The following is a 16,376-nucleotide window of genomic DNA, read 5'->3' as shown; positions in this document are numbered from 1 at the left end:
GAATTTCCACAGATAAATCTTAAAATTTGAAATTTATAATCATGAAAATAAAATATGTTATCATCTCTTAACAGCTAAGTAATTGATGTTGTAAGATCTAATACTTCTTTACTAGTAAAAGAAAATTTTAAAGAAGCTTTCAAAATATATTTTTTGAAAAGTACTAAACAGACAATATTATTGGATAAGTTTTTCAGAATCTTCATAAGAATTCTTCAAGAATAGACAACTTCAGTAACTCTAAATGTTACAAAATCATGTTGAAATTACAGTAAATTAATATAACACATTAAATTACATCAATAAAAATTTGACAACGTCACTGTTTTTTTTTTTTTTTTTTTTTTGCTTTTCAGTATAAATATATGCTTCTGCTCTCAAGTCTCAACTAGCAATTGCTTTTTTGGACCCCTGTTTTAGCTCCAAACACAAAATACACAGCTAGATTTATACTGCAAAATTCAAACAAAATAATCAGATTTTGAGATTGTTTTTCTTCAAAATCTTTGCTATTCCAGGTACTATATTGAAGTGATATATCATATTCTGTATTTAGTAAATTTTTGTTGGTCCTGAAATGGGTTTGTTTGATTATTCTTTTAGCATTAATTGTTAAGGAATGAAATCTTGTAAGCATAAATTTATTACTTGCTAAAATTGGAAGTATAGGAAGCATTTTAAGTGAAGTTATGGATCTTTCTAAAAATGAGATGTTTTCTTTTCTTGGTTTCACTTTGTTTTTTCAATTTTTAGCAGCTTTCTGTACTCTCTCTTTTTTTTTTTTTTTTTTTTTTGGTCAGTTATATTGATTGTATTTTTTCACATAATTAATATGCAGAATGGTAAAAGGGGCAATGCAACTATGGCTACGTGCAATAATAACTTTGCTTATATTGATTATTACTGAAGGACACCCAGTTGATATTACTTATCTACAGAGTGCAGTAGCAAAAGGAGCTGGTAAGATTTTATTTGAATCAAAGTGATTATCTTTTTTTTTTTTTTTTGACCATAACTCTGAGCACTGGCGGATCCGATCAGAGACGGAGCTAGAATTTAGAGTTTATAAATTCTGATATTACCACCTAACTCAGAGTTGTCATAGTTACTGGTTTGTAATTAAATATTTTTCAATATTCAATTGATTTCCTAAAACAAATATATGGTCCAAACAAAAGTTACTTGATTCGTCCGACCGTAACTAATACTCTCCCTCCGGCCCCTCAGAGGTGGAGGCAAACTTTTGAGAGTTCTAAATTCTAGAAAAGACAGCTTATTGAGTTCTAAATAAATTATTTATAAGTGAATTTTTCACACAAGCCAAAGGAAATCCGAACTCATAAGCAGAACTGTAGCTCCACCCCTGGATCCAATGTAAAAGTTGTGTCTGATTCGAACTTTATGTAGGTTTATGTGGAAAAAAAAAGTATAGATGGAGTTAAATATATATTTTAGAACTTATAGTTTCAACTTAGAATTGACGACGTTTAAATCCTGAATCCGCCACTGATTTGAGAAAAAAAAAATCAAGAATGTAAAAATATGTTCATTATTGTATGTCAATGTTGTGTTTGCAGTATGTTTGGATGGGAGTCCGCCAGCATACCATTTTGATAAAGGATTTGGAGCAGGAGTTAACAATTGGTTTATCCAACTTGAGGTTTGTCTCTTAATGCACCATAGATATCCTTCACAAAATATACTATTGATATGTCCCTTTTTTTGATGAGTATATTTGGATCATTTCTCGATTTGTTCGTATCACCTTTGCAAGGGCCATGCTAATTTTCTCAGTATCATTCAAATTTTATCCAATGTTCCTGACGTGTTAAGATTTCTAGGTTCATATCTTATTTTAAAAAATGGCCAAATGAGCCTCATTCTTCTTCTCTCCATCACCTTCCACCATTTTTCCACCAGTAAATCTCTAAATAGAGGAAACAATAGAAACCCATCATTCAAAAGCTACCAAAAATCAATAGTGTTTCATTGAAAACCAAAGATTAATATGAAATTCTTACCTATAAAAAAAGTATGAAATTCTTACCTATAAAATAAGTATGAAATTCTTACCCAAAATGTGTATTTGCCACATCAACTCTTCTCTTTGCTACATCAGCGGTCAGGGAGCAATATATTCCATTTGAAAGTAGTTTAAGGGGGTAACGGGACCCCCGCAAAGATAAAATGTGTAGTTAGGATTTCGGTCAAACGTTGGGGGGGCCATTTGGCCATTTTTCTCTATCTTATTTCAAACCAATTGTTAACCTTTTCCCTTTTAAAATTCTTGAAAAAAGAGAAAAAAGATACTTCTATTATAAGAAAAAAGAGCTATTTGCTTTGATTAACAACAAAATGACCAATGAAAAAACAGTTAAAAGTTGGATTATTTGGTTTCTGATCGAAATAATGTCACAAAATTGGTTGCTTGGAGGACTATAACTTACAAGAATTTGAACACATTTTGAGTGAATTCCTTGACAATTATAAAATGATAGAACGCCTAAATCAGTTTACATTTGAATTCATCCTTTTACTTTGGAATTTTCAGGGAGGAGCATGGTGCAACAATGCCACGACTTGCCTTGCCCGTGCAAAAACACGATTGGGATCATCTAAACTCATGGCAAAGACAGTGTCTTTTTCCGGGATTTTGAGCAACAAGGCTAAGTTTAATCCAGGTGAAGTTTCACTCTTGTCATATACATTGTTTTCATGCCCTTTTTTTATACCCTTCTGATTAACTGTGTTTTGGAAATTGTAGACTTTTACAACTGGAACAGAATTAGAATTAGATATTGTGATGGAGCATCCTTTACTGGTGATGTTCAAGCAGTTGATCCGGTAATTTTATGTTTCATAATATAATCATTGATTTGATATAAATGACAAGCTGTCCTAGTATCGTAATTTCACATATATAGACTTGAATTATTTTCATTTATTCTTAATGGACATGTTGAATTATGTCAGAAAACAAAAGTATACTACAGAGGAGCCAGGATTTTTTTTTAAAAATAAAAAGGAAAAAAGCTTTTTCAGAATGGACCTAGCCAATCATAAATTACTGCTAGAATATTGACAAAAGTGTTTTCCAAATTGATAGTCAAACACGAACTGCTACTCTTCAAAAGTACTATTTCGAAAAGCACTTTCCAAATTAAACAAATTTTGAAAGTTTGACCAAATAGGCAATTCATCAATTATTTAACAGACATGAATTATTTTCATGGATTCTGATGGACATGTTGAATTATGTCAGAAAACACATAATTTAGTTGTTGACAAGGATTTTTTTAGCTGTTATGGAGGCTATTCTTGGCAAAAGGGATGAAGGCTGGTCAGAATGTACGATGCATCAATCTATTCATTCCGTGACATTTATTTAAAGGTCTCCTGCCACCGTTTGTCCTAAAGTTAAATCTTTCTATAATTGGTTTCTTTAACAATTTAAAATTTCTCTTCTGTTCTTTTAAATGATTTATCTCAACAAGTGTCAAGGTTTGTTTTAGACCACAAATTTCAAAAGTCTTGCGTTTCTTTAAAAAATTGGATAAGATGATCCCACATTTTTAGTTGTTGACAGAAAGAATTTTTTCTCATGGCAGGCTTTTCTGGCGGGATGTTCGGTCAAAAATAGTTTGGCTGCTTTGTTCTACATTGTGACAAATATCCTGCCAACTAAGTTTTGTCTTTCCGATGCTGGTTTCTTTATCAAAGTTAACAAATATATGTTCTTTGATAACATTGGCACCCAAAAATCAGCGAGAAATTTAGATTTCCGATTTGCGACTAGTAAAATTGAGATAATTACATTTTTGGACCGCTCAAAAGAATAATAGCGAACAAATATATATGTTTTGTAAAGTATAAATATACATATTGTCTACTTAATATATACATCCAATCTACCTAAATATACATAATCAGTGTATAGATTTTGTATATTTTGGCTAGCGCCCGTAATTATTTCGGCCAACGGGCCAAAAATGAAAAAAGCCCTAAAATATTTGGTTCTCTGTTGCAGGAAGACTGTTGCAGGTACCTCTCATATCGAACAGTACTACGGTGAAGTTGTCAACACACATGTATGTTTACTTTAACCTCTTCCTCATGATTCTTCCTTTATGCTTTGTGATATAGCTAGTTTCACAATTTACTGCCATGCTCTATCGCATATTCTTCTGGTTATTACATACAAAATTTAGAGTACCTTACTCAAAACATTGATAATTTAGAAGATAAAATAGGTATTTGGCCATCAAAAGTTTGAGAAATTTGGTTGAGTGACCTTCTAAGTGATATAGGCGTAGTTAAGTGACTTTTCTATTACTATCAAGAGAAACATGATTTTACTAGATAGTTTCGAATAGTTAAGTGTGATCATTTGAGTAATGGATGCCCAAAATTTACTCTCGGACCTACAGGGAACTATAAATTTAGGATATGAATAATGAATGAAAAATGCATGTAACAGTAAAGTCACTAAGAAAGTTGTATAGATTCAATTTTACTCGTCCTCAGTGTGTTACGTTATCTTGGATTCAGGGTTCCGCGAAGAATTTACCTCAATCGTGTACCTCAAGACTGAAACCAGGATTGGTAAGAGCAGTTAATTTCACAAAAATATATTTTCCTCCCTTATTTGATGCATCATCTTATGTGAAAGCACCACAATTATGTTGCAGTGTTTTTTCCCACAAAATGTTGCGCAACAAATCAAGACGCCACTTTTCCTAGTAAATGCAGCCTATGATTCCTGGCAGGTCAGTGCATTTCTCAATTTTTTTTTTTGTTGGTCTATATCAAATTTGAATATTTTCCATTCTCTTTGATGTGTTTGAAAAAATGAGACATCCTTGTCTAAAGCTGTACCTGAAAGGAGGAGATAATAGATCTAAGAAAGTCCGATGTCAGCAATACTATGCAATACTGTGATATTCTTATAATCATTTTTGTTTTCTGGGGCGAAATACTCAATATGGACTTTGCTTTCGGCCAAGTTCTCTATGTTTTTACCAACTAGCTCTTTGCAAGTTATGCTTAATGTGAATTGCTTCCTCTGTTCTACGAATCTAGGTCTCTGTTAACTGTCCTATGATGTCTTATATATATTGAGATGATCAGAGCAAAATATAAAGGAAACACAAGAGTCAATATCATGTCAGAAAATTTCATATTCCGATTGATTAAAAGTTAAAACGGGTTGAATCAATAAATTTCATGTGTATAATTTCAGGTGCTCGATTGCAGCATGCCGCAGTTCGAGTGTCTAAATGAAATCTACTAACAGATTTAAGGAGTTGTCGATGTATTCAGCCTAAAGAATTACTAATATGTTGTTATTCGGTTAAAGCTGCATCAAATTTATTCTTTATTATCCCAAAATCACGTTAATTTTTTGTTATTTGGTACCAGCTGCATCAAGATTTAGTCTTCATTATAACGAAGTCATGTACTCATGTTATATATCAATACACTATGTATGTACATATATATATATATATATATATATATATATATGAGGCCGATCTTTCTTTACAAGTCGTCGATTTTTGCTTATTTATTGTTCTTAAAATTTTCAGATAAAGAATATTTTAGATTAAAAATCAACATTTTGTTGGAACTTGGCATAACTGCAAGCTTGACATATTGAAATGCTCGTCCGCTCAGCTCCAAAAAATCATCTCAAAGTTATGTTTATATATATTGATAATATACAAAGCTGTCTAACCATGTTTTCCAGGCTTTCACAACGAACAGAAAAATAGAGGGTCTTCTTCAATACGTTAAAATGTTGACAATGGCCAGAAAGATTCGGTCCTAGGAATTTAGAGCACCTATGTGCTGGTAAAGGAAAACCACTTTGAAAAACACTGACAGTATCAGAGTAAACAACACCATTGAAATGGCCATCATCTGCTCAGCTCCAAACCATACAAGGTTAACACTGTTTAATTCGTTAACATGTCACTATAACATCATTCACGGGAATCCAATCTTATATGTTATGTTATATTAATGTTCTCTATAACCAACATTTGATCAGAAAAAATGACAAACAATGGAATCAGACCGTCCTTTGTTGAATTAAAATAACTAGTTGTAGTAAGCCTGAAGACACTGTATTATATGGAATATGTTCATTTAGAAAGATACAAACGGAAAAGTTGGTTTCCTTATAAAGCATATCCTTTGCTCTTTGTGTCTAATACATGGAGTTATTTCTCAGCTTTTAGGACGGAGTTCTTGAAAGCATTGAATTCACTTGGCCCATCCTCGACAAGAGGGTATTACATCAATTCCTGTTACGCACATTGTCAAACTGGAACACAGGAGACATGGCTAAGGGACGACTCGCCAAAATTAGCTGGCACGGTATGTAATCAACTAAAACTATTTTGATGTTAGGTCTATTCTGTCATTCTGAAAAAATTGGAATTAGCTACGGACACTGTAGCTAAGCAACAAAAATTGTCGCTAATTCTATTAGGCGACAGATTATCACAAAATTCTATTAGGTACGAGCAATTTTGCGATGGTTAGCGACGAAGTACGTAGTTAATCTAGTTCTTTTCAGTGACAGCCACTGACACTGCTAAAAAATTGTATTATGCAGACAATTGCCAAAGCAGTTGGAGACTGGTATTATGACAGAAAACGATTCCAATCGATTGACTGTCCTTACCCCTGCAACAAGACCTGCAAGAACCGGAATTTTGAATCGGATGCTCGTCGGATAATATAGATGACTGATGAAAGTTTTTCTGTGAGATTGTTATACAGAGACTTACAGATTTTCCAAAAGGGCGAAAGAGAAAAATGTGGAATTAAAGAGTGTATCAAGTATGTTATAATAAGGGAAAGCCAACACTGCACAGAATTGTGTGCTTTGGTTTCCCCAAGAGAAACTGTTTTGTATCATTTTTTTTAAGGTTAAATTTTATGTATCTTGTTATAATGTAAAAGTCAATAATAAGCTTTTATTACAGTGCTAATGCTATCCTTTACAATTCAGAAAATTGAAAAAGAGTATCAAAAATCAACTTAATTAGACTTTCTTGGTGCATGCTGCTACTCCAGTCTCAATTTATCAAGAGTTAATTTAACTAATCTTTGAAATTAAAGTTGGATTAGATCAATTCAATATTTTAAAATAAACTTTAAGATACTCTAAAACTATATGAAAAGTATTAGATGTAATTTTTCATGTCGACATGATGAAAAAATACGGTCTAAAATATTGGTCAAAATTTCACATAGTTTGAATTTCAAAAAAAAATTTCAAGTAAACTAGGACGGAGGGAACAATATTCTTGAAATTTCTAGGCTTTTGAGCTGTTGCTGGATAAGGAAGAAACTATTGTTTCACACCTTTCACCATTGCTGCATGCTCTTGAATACTTCCATAACCTTGAATGAACAGAATTCTCCTTTCAGAGTGAAACCATTACTTGAAATAAAGTATTGATACACCTAAATTACACCTTTAATAGTAGGAGTAAGTGATCGTTATCAACTATAGAATCCAACAAGGTTGGGGTTGAATCCCACAGAGAATACAATGAATAAATATACTTGCTAAGTGTAATGCTCGACTATTAGTCTGTATTTCAAGAGGGGGGAATATAATAATGATTGGTTTGAAATTTGATCATTAATGACTAAGAGTTGTTGTTATAGAATGTGAACTATTGATAAAGGGACTAAGGTTGTGGTTCAATTCAACTTCTTTAAATGTCTAGATGCAACTAAATATGGGCTACGTAACTTTATCAAAACTCTCTTAACCAAATTGATAAATATCATTCCTAAGCTTTTTCAAGCCTTAGAATGTGGAAAATGTGAACACCTATTAATGTTTCAAGTTAGCTTTCCTATCTCTAGTTCAAGCTATTAGATGGATGTAATGACCCAAATCCTTGCTATCTAACTCTTTTCCTAGCTTTCACTTTCTTTCTCAAGCAAAGTAAAAGTACTTAGGCACAAATAATGTTTGCAACCATTAAGAGACATTAAAGCATAAAAAGTTGATAGGATGCATCCTTAACATAAAGATGCGGTTTAAATATGAAACTCAATCACATAACTAACACATTTGGTCCCACAACCGTAACTAATGGGTTTAGCTACTCATTTCCATTAGGTAAAAGACAAAGGTAAATAAAGTATTCATAAAAGCTTACAAAGTTAATGGAAGAAGACAACAAAAGTGGAAGATTCCTCTTTAAAGTTTCAACAACCAATAATCAATGAGCCTCTACAAAAAGACAACAAATAAAGTGTGGAATATCTTTTACAAAACCCTAGGAGAGTATTTATAGCCTTCCAAAACGAGAACAATTTGTGGATAAAAATATCCCTGCACGCCTGTCTGCGTGTTACATGTGCAACCTGCAAGCTGCATGTTGTACAGAACTCTCGCATGTCTTGCATTTTAGATAAATGACTTGCAGCAGCTGCGGTCTTGGATGTCCCTCGCAGGTGGACGCAGGTGCTACTCGCAGATGCTGTAGCCAAACTTTTCAAAATTTCACAAATCTCTACACACACTTGCTGCAACACATGCGTCTCTCATGTGTGACCTGCGGCTCGCAGGTCGTGCTTCTTCCATTTTGGCTTTTTTTGCTTCATTATGCTCTCCGAATCTTGTTATCCTACAAATCAACACAAACATACGAAAAATAACACCAAAAGTGCTTGAAGAGTCACAAAAGCCTAAGGAATTGCCATCGAATGTGCCGTAATTTCACGACACATCAAGTATAGTACCTTTTAATTAATTTTTACCAAGTCCGCCTTGTGGACCACCAAGGGTTATAACTAACCAGAGGTCTCGAGTTTGAACCCCAGAATGAAGAAAATTTTGAGGGAAAAGGACACAAATAGTCATCCCGCCCAAACTATTGATTACTGATGGCCCAAGAAGCTTAAAAGACATCTTTAATTTTTTTTAAAATAATTCCATTTTTAGCCTTTTTTCAACTAATTTCAGTATATGTATAGAAATTATATCATTGTTGTGTAGAAAATATATCATATATATAGAAACTGTATCATTGTTGTATATAATATGTATTCCTATGGTATGTGTTTAAAAAATGTATCATTGTTGTATAATTTCTATTTAATAAATGTATAATCAACGTATATTTACTAATTATACACATGTTAAACATGTTTTTTGGTATTTCTTGAAGCTTCAATAAACGTATACTTACTAATTAACACATATTGAATATGTTTTAGGATACTGTTTGAAGGCTCAATATCAATTTTTTTTCATCGACCTTTAGTGGCTATTTTAGTCGCCACAAAAAGGTCTGATCTTTTTGTAGTGAACCTCTAGTGGCGAATTTTTGATCTTAAAATCGCCACAAAAAAGTCCTATCTTTTTGTGATGAACCTTTAGTGGCTGATCTTAAAATCGCCACAAAAAATCCTATCTTTTATTGATGAACCTTTAGTGGCGACATTTTGATCTTTTGTTGCAACTTTAGTCGCCACAAAAGTCTGAATTTTTTTGTAGTAAATGGGTTGTTGGGCTAGTGCCTGAGAATAGTTTGGGCTGAAAGGCCTAATCGCGGTATTAAGCCAAAACATGGGCCAACAAATTGCTAATTACTAGGTAGCGTCCTTTTCATTTTTTTTGCTCGGATTGTCTTTCTTTTGGGGTGGTATTTAATTTTTGCCCCTCAAATTGCTGGTCTTTAAATTTTACCCTTCGCTTAAAAATGTTGCAGAAAATATCCTGAGGTTCTGGGTTCGAACCCCTGCTCATTCAAAAATAAAAATAAAAATTGCAAGGCTAAAAGTTTGCCTTACAATGCAAAGTCTGCCGTCTCCGGCATAGGTTCTATGTAACTTCGCTCGAAAAGGCATAGGTTTCATATGCCTTGCGAAAATATTATTATTTTTGACTCTACTGTGTTTCGAACCCAGAACCTCGGGATATTTTCGGCCACCTTTTTAAGCGAAGGGCAAAAATTAAAGATCAGCGAATTGAGGGACAAAAATTAAAGACCTGTCTGTATGAAGGACAATCGTGCAAATTGCCTGTGTCCTTTTCCCAAATTTTGGTAGGGAGTGCTTTCTCCTTTAATGACCTTACGTAATGCAAATCCGGATTCGTTGGGGCCTCAAAGTGGATACCAGACCCTGAGTGGAAATTGGGGCCTTTTGTCCAATTTTCAGATATTCGGGCCTGTATATTTCAAACACCACATTGTTCCAGTTGCAAGAACTAAGACAACGATAAAATTGTCCAAATTGAGCTTAGCTAGCAAAATTGGACAAAGCCAGTCGAATACATAAACTAGTAAATTTATCAGCCCTTCGCGCGGTCATATCAAGTCTTGTTGAATTTATACATTAATCTTTTTTCTGATAAGGTAAAAAATAACACATGATAAGAACAAAAAGTAAAACAAATTGTACTTTCCTCAATCATGCCAAAATTTGTGGTATTGATTAGTGTTACTGAATATACTACACTGAACTAATATCTCCGAGAGTATTTCGTCATGAAATTTGGTGCACTTACTTTTCCATTGATATGTATAATAGAATAGTATATTAGTTTGCACTTCAATGATATTAGTACAAATTTGCTCAGATCATAACATATAATATAAAAGTATTAAACCCTAATAAAATCTGGATGTGCACATCTCTTAATGTATTAGTATCAGCTCATATACATACGACATTCATTCATGAAATCAAACTCATTATTATTCAAAAATTAGTGGAGAACCACATAGACAATATATGGAAGTACAAGATTTAAGTAAATTCCATACGTGCAACGATGCACATGCAGTGAAATTGTGAATAAACCTAACTCCCTTTAGTTATAATATAAAACGAATTTGTAGTCAACAATTAAAATTCGAGGGAGGAAGAGCAGCCAATGAGCCATGCGTCCAACATTAATCATAGTCTAATTTAAGGTTCTCACTCTATATGGAAATGGATCCCACTTTTAGTCGATGACAAGATGAGATCGGGCTTTAGTGCTGAAACATCTAATAACTAGTTTAACTAATATAGATGTTTGGAGAGCACTCCGAGCGTTCATGTGTTTCTTTCTTTGACAATTAAACAAAACTTGATATCTAATAAATAGTTTAACTAATATACATGTTTGGAGAGCACTCTGAGCGTTCATGTGTTTCTTTCTTTGGCAATTAAACAAAACTTGATATATTTTGGTATCATGCAATTTGGAAATTAAACCCCAAAGCATCATTAAAGAAAACTTATATTTTCCTATAAGAAGAAGATAAAAAGTTATTCACATAAGAAAAGAATGTGCATTCCAAAATGCTCAACACTTCTAAAAAATCATAATCCACATGCACATCATTTGCTTCGCTAAAAATCTGTCATCTGAGATAGAAGCACAAAGGTTGACTTTCAAGATCGCAATGTTGTAGTCCCAAATCCCCTGAATTCATAAATTATAAAGAGTATAATGCTACACACCAAAAAAAAAAAAAATCCTCTTTAGCCGCAAACAAAATAAAAAATTGAATATCGGCAAGGTAAACAATATTTTCAAAAGTAAAATACTGAAATATAGAACTTACAAAGCAATATTTTTTGTTGCACATGATAAAATTAAGTGAAACTTCCACAAATTTTCAACCAATATAGCAATAATGGCCAAAAAGCCCTTCAAGTCTCAAAAGCAAGTGAAAAGAAAAAAGACTAATCAAGCATGAAGCTTCTTACCATTTGAATTTCTCACCATGCTTGATTTCTCCTCCAGTGATGATTCCTTGCTGCCTTAGGTGCCAATCGAATTTTACTGAATTTTTTCCATGAGTTATGAAATTGTTGTATTATAATTGAACTAATAACAACCTGTTGAAATGTGAACCTTGCCTTGGAAGAAGAAAAAAGCTTTTTGATCTATGTGATACATGAATTTAGCTAGTTCATGTATTTGGATATTAGTGTAAGCATACATGTATTTAAGAAAAAAGGAGGATGAATATAATTAAATGATGATACATGTACTAGATTAGGTACATGCTAGGATAGTCCTATAATTACCTAGGTACAATAATCATATAGTATGAGAATAAAAAATGTAGCCTTTTTTGTAAGCCAAGTTGAGTGGAACAAAGAAGAATCGTTGCCTCACTTGTCTTCAACCGAGAATTTGAGTGATTGAGAGTGCTTCTCCTCCCCAATTTTCCAACATTTGGTATCAGAGCCATGTTGCCTCGAGGGACCTGTGGAGAATCGAATTTTTCAACAAATTCGAGAGAATAAATATAAATGAGATTAACTACTATAGCTTTGAGAATGATGTGCTAGAGAAGCATCAGCTTGAAGGAATTATTTTGGCAGGTGTGGAATTACCAAAATTTCAAAAGTCAACAGCTTTCGAAGGATGTTTTTTAGGGCAAGGAACCCAACAAAGGTGTCAACCTTGATGAAGTATTTGTTTGAAGTATTTGCACGATGAAGAATCTTGAATAGAGAAGTAGCGAATGATATTGCTGCCATGAGAAAGATGGATATGAAAATACACACTCTGATTGATGAAGAGATGTCAGAGAAGGTTCTTTTTATGAACCCCGAGATGAAGATGTTTATGATTATAAACATGAGAGAGCATGTTGTCGAATTTGACAACTCAAGCTTTGAAGGAATTTAATGAAGTGAATCCCGAAGAGATGGACGCTTCCAAAATACTATCTATTGTTGTAGAACCTAAAATGTTTTTACAATAAATATGATAAGTGAGAAAATGATGAAGAAGAATTACTCTTGATTACTGAGAAATCTCCAAAGGGGAAGAGTAGTGTTGAAGAGGAAAGTTCTGATGAAACTGATGATGTGCCTTCTAAAGCAAAATTAGAAATCAGAAGATGAGAGAATTTGAGAAGATGAGTATCTTTAGGAGAATGATGAGATCACATAACGAATATGGTGTTGAGCTAGCTTTACAAGCCAAGGCTGTGATCGACTCAAACTCCTCGAAGAAGAAGAAGAAGAGGAGGAATAAGAGACAACTTTGCTACTGGCGCTTCAAGAGGAAGAGGCAGAAATCCAGATTTGAGAAGTCGAAGAGTACTTTGTGAATTTCAACCACAAGGTTCAAGGGGGAGTGTTGAAATGTGAACCCTACCTTTGAAGAAGAAAAAAACTTTTTGATCTATGTGATACATGAATTTAGCTAGTTCATGTATTTCTATTTTAGTGTAAGGATACATGTATGGTTGAATACATGTATTTAAGAAAAAAAGAGGATGAATATGATTAAATGATGATACATGTACTAGATTAGGTACATGCGTAACAAAAAAAAAAAAAAAAGATTAGGTACATGCTCTGGATCGGATCCACCCTTTGGGGTGGGGGTAGCATGGCATCCCCTAGATTGATAAATTTTTGATATATCTATGTTACAATTTGCTTAAGCTAGGTTAAATATTTGATCCTGCCACCCGCAGTCGCAAATTAGACAAATGTGCCATGACTGGTAGACACAAGTTTAAATCTATCTTGAACATTTCCGACTCCCGTTTTTCTTTGTGCTTTTTAGTTCCTTTGTACTACTAATTCCCTTTTCGGCTCTCCTAATTTTCTATTTATCTTTTTATTATTTATATTGTCTTTCCTCTATTCTATTATTTTATCTGTGATCTCTAGCGAGAACACACAAATAGTAACTTCAAAATTCCTTAAATTAAGCATTTTTCTTAATATCAAATATGTGAGTATTTAAATCGAAAAACTTGGGTCTCAATGGGAATTTTGGATTGAGATCAAAATTCAATTTATTTTTATTTTTTATAATTTCTTTTGTTTATTACTCCCTCCGTCCATGTTTACTTGTCTATATTTGACTTGGGACACTATTATTAAGCAATAAATAAAACGAGAAATGAATTAGAGTACTTAATAATAAGGGCAAAACAGGTATAAAATGGTAAATTATGTCTCGATTTTTCAAACTATACAACTTACAAGTAAAAGTGGACATATATTTTTAGTATAGTGGACAAATAAAAATGGACGGAGGGAATGTATTATAAAAAATTGTGCTATTCTATAATTGTTATCAATTTAAATCACTTTACTACTTAAATTGTGATGGAAATTTCACAAGCATTGCTTAGAAAAAACATGAAATTTATGATTTATTTTTGAGAACTTGTAGTTTATCTAATTCTACATTTATTTATGGGGTGTAATTACCTATTGAGGAGTTTTTCTATTATTTTTCTTAATTTAATTGGTGTAATTTCCTTATTGAAGATGTTATTTTACATGTGCAAGTTCATTTTTTAATATACATAAAAGATGCAAGTCTCTTGGTGAAAATGTTGGTTTTACCTTGTTGTTAATGGGCGTGATTCCTTATTTATGATGTTAATTGTGTTCGTTTCCTGATTTTTGAGATGTAATTTTCATATTTGCAAATAAAAAAAGACCTATTAAGTTGATCCGAATAAACTAAAAAGAGATGGACCCGACCCAACATGTTCCTAACAAGATGTACATTAATTGAGAAAATTATGACATCCGGCACTTTCAAATCCTAGATCCGCCTCTGTACATGCTAGGATAGTCCAATAAATATCTAGGTACTATAGTCATGTAGTTTGAGAAGAAAAAATGTAGCCTTTTTTGTAAGCCAAGTTGAGTGGAACAAAGAAGAATCATTGCCTCACTTGTCTTCAACCGAGAATTTGATTGATTGAGAGTGCTTCTCCTCCCCCAATTTCCAACACAACCAAGTTAACGAGGCTTTTAATTTTTCAATTGAGTCATACAACGGTTAACATTTGATGAGTGGTGGCTTTTGGCCTTCTAAAAATTAAATTGAATTGAATCAAAACAACAAGGGAAAATTGCAGTTAAGGGGGACGACTGTACGTTACTACGTTACTGGCTTTGAAATTCTACGTATTAAACCGAGTTTAGTGGAAAAAAGAAGAGAAATGGCAGAAAAAGGAATAGGAAGAGTGGGGTATTAATTATTGAACTTTAACTAATGTTGTCAATAAGACATATAAAATCAGGAGAAAAAAAATAAAAAAATAAGGAAAAAGCCTGAAAAAAGAAGCAAAAAAAATAAATACAATTCTTGACCATTGAGAGGTATCACATCACCTTATTTATGCCTAGCTTTATATTTTATATATAGATCCTTTGCGCCTGGGAGAGCAAATCCGGCAGGTCATAAAACGAGAAAACCACAGTTTCTCTACTCATCATATAATCAGAGGCCTGATCCATAAATTTAAAATAAGTTCCAGCCCAAGAAAGGAGTTTGCGCCGTCTGTGGGAATCAAACCAACTGTCTGTGGGAATCAAACCAACATCTGAAACGAGAAAATCACAGTTTCTCTGCTCATCATATAATCAGAGACCTGACCCATCAATTTAAAATGGGTTTCGGCCCAAAAAAGGAGTTTGCAGCGTCTGTGGGATCAAACCCACATCCGGCAGATCATGAGTAGAGAAACTACTCATCATATAATCAGAAGCCTGGCTGATAAATTTAAAATGAGTTTCAGGCCAAAAAAGGAGTGTGCGCCGTCTGTGGGAATCGAACCCACGACCACGTGGTTAAAAGCCACGCGCTCTACCAGCTGAGCTAAGACGGCTGCTTGTTCAGTTTATTTGATTTAGTCATATACTTTTATTGAACTGAAGAATGAGTTGGCTTAATGCATCATCTAAAAGCTACTAATAGCATTTACTTTGAACCATTCTTATTTTTTGTTTTTTGTTTTTTTTTGGGGGTTTAGATACTTGAACCATTCGTCTTTTCTTCTTTATGTTATCTTGGTCTTCTATAGACGAGCGGTAAAATGAAGGAAAAAGACTGAAAAAAGCGAGAATCTGGAATTAGCACTTTTAAAAGTCATCATCCATTTCATGATTTCGCTGTGTGCTCCTCTAATTTATGCGAAACAGATTGATTGGACACGATATTTTAAAATTATATAATTTTTTTATGTAGATATAAAACACCTCATTAAGAATACAATAGAAGCTTAAGTTAAATCATTTCTAATTTATTTTTTTTAATATAAATTGAAGCGGAGGGACTATTATCGAGTGTTGACAAACGAATAATGAAAACCAAGTCAACACATGAGGATCTTACAGTGGCGGAAGAAGAGCGAAAGATAGGGGTTCGGTAGAACCCAATAGCTTTGGTTCAAATCTTGTATTTATTTTAAAGATTTATTTAATATGTACGAATTATTAATTTAGAATCTGATAACTTAAAAGGGCTAGAATTCAAAACTCACAAAATTGTAAATCCTCCCACGAGATCTTATTTTACTATAATCAAGCCCCTCTATAATAGCACCGTTTGTCTAGATATATTTTGATTGCTA

General features: G+C 33.1%; 1 protein-coding gene and 2 non-coding genes across 3 annotated transcripts; 1 reads left to right on the top strand and 2 right to left on the bottom strand.

Moving 5' to 3' along the window:
• Positions 1-332: 332 nt before the first annotated feature.
• Positions 333-6,998, top strand: LOC132066619 (pectin acetylesterase 8-like). The gene is made up of 14 exons (XM_059459892.1): positions 333-518; positions 839-960; positions 1,578-1,660; positions 2,552-2,681; positions 2,765-2,844; positions 2,974-3,011; positions 4,028-4,088; positions 4,549-4,602; positions 4,689-4,766; positions 5,586-5,594; positions 5,629-5,663; positions 5,918-5,943; positions 6,233-6,378; positions 6,620-6,998. The coding sequence occupies exons 2-14, from the start codon at positions 840-842 to the stop codon at positions 6,746-6,748; spliced, it is 990 nt and encodes a 329-aa protein (XP_059315875.1). The 5' UTR covers positions 333-518; position 839; the 3' UTR covers positions 6,749-6,998.
• On the bottom strand, positions 1,730-1,834 carry LOC132031512 (U6 spliceosomal RNA). Its single transcript, XR_009408297.1, has one exon. It is a non-coding gene; the product is annotated as a U6 spliceosomal RNA (small nuclear RNA).
• An 8,561-nt stretch (positions 6,999-15,559) lies between the features above and the next one.
• On the bottom strand, positions 15,560-15,632 carry TRNAK-UUU (transfer RNA lysine (anticodon UUU)). Its single transcript has one exon. It is a non-coding gene; the product is annotated as a tRNA-Lys (tRNA).
• Between the last annotated feature and the right edge of the window lie 744 nt (positions 15,633-16,376).

Source organism: Lycium ferocissimum, chromosome 1 (genome assembly GCF_029784015.1).
Source record: "Lycium ferocissimum isolate CSIRO_LF1 chromosome 1, AGI_CSIRO_Lferr_CH_V1, whole genome shotgun sequence".
NCBI classification, from domain to species: Eukaryota; Viridiplantae; Streptophyta; class Magnoliopsida; order Solanales; family Solanaceae; genus Lycium; species Lycium ferocissimum.
The sequence above is the reverse complement of the archived record's forward strand: the minus strand, read 5'-3'. Positions and strand labels throughout refer to the sequence as shown.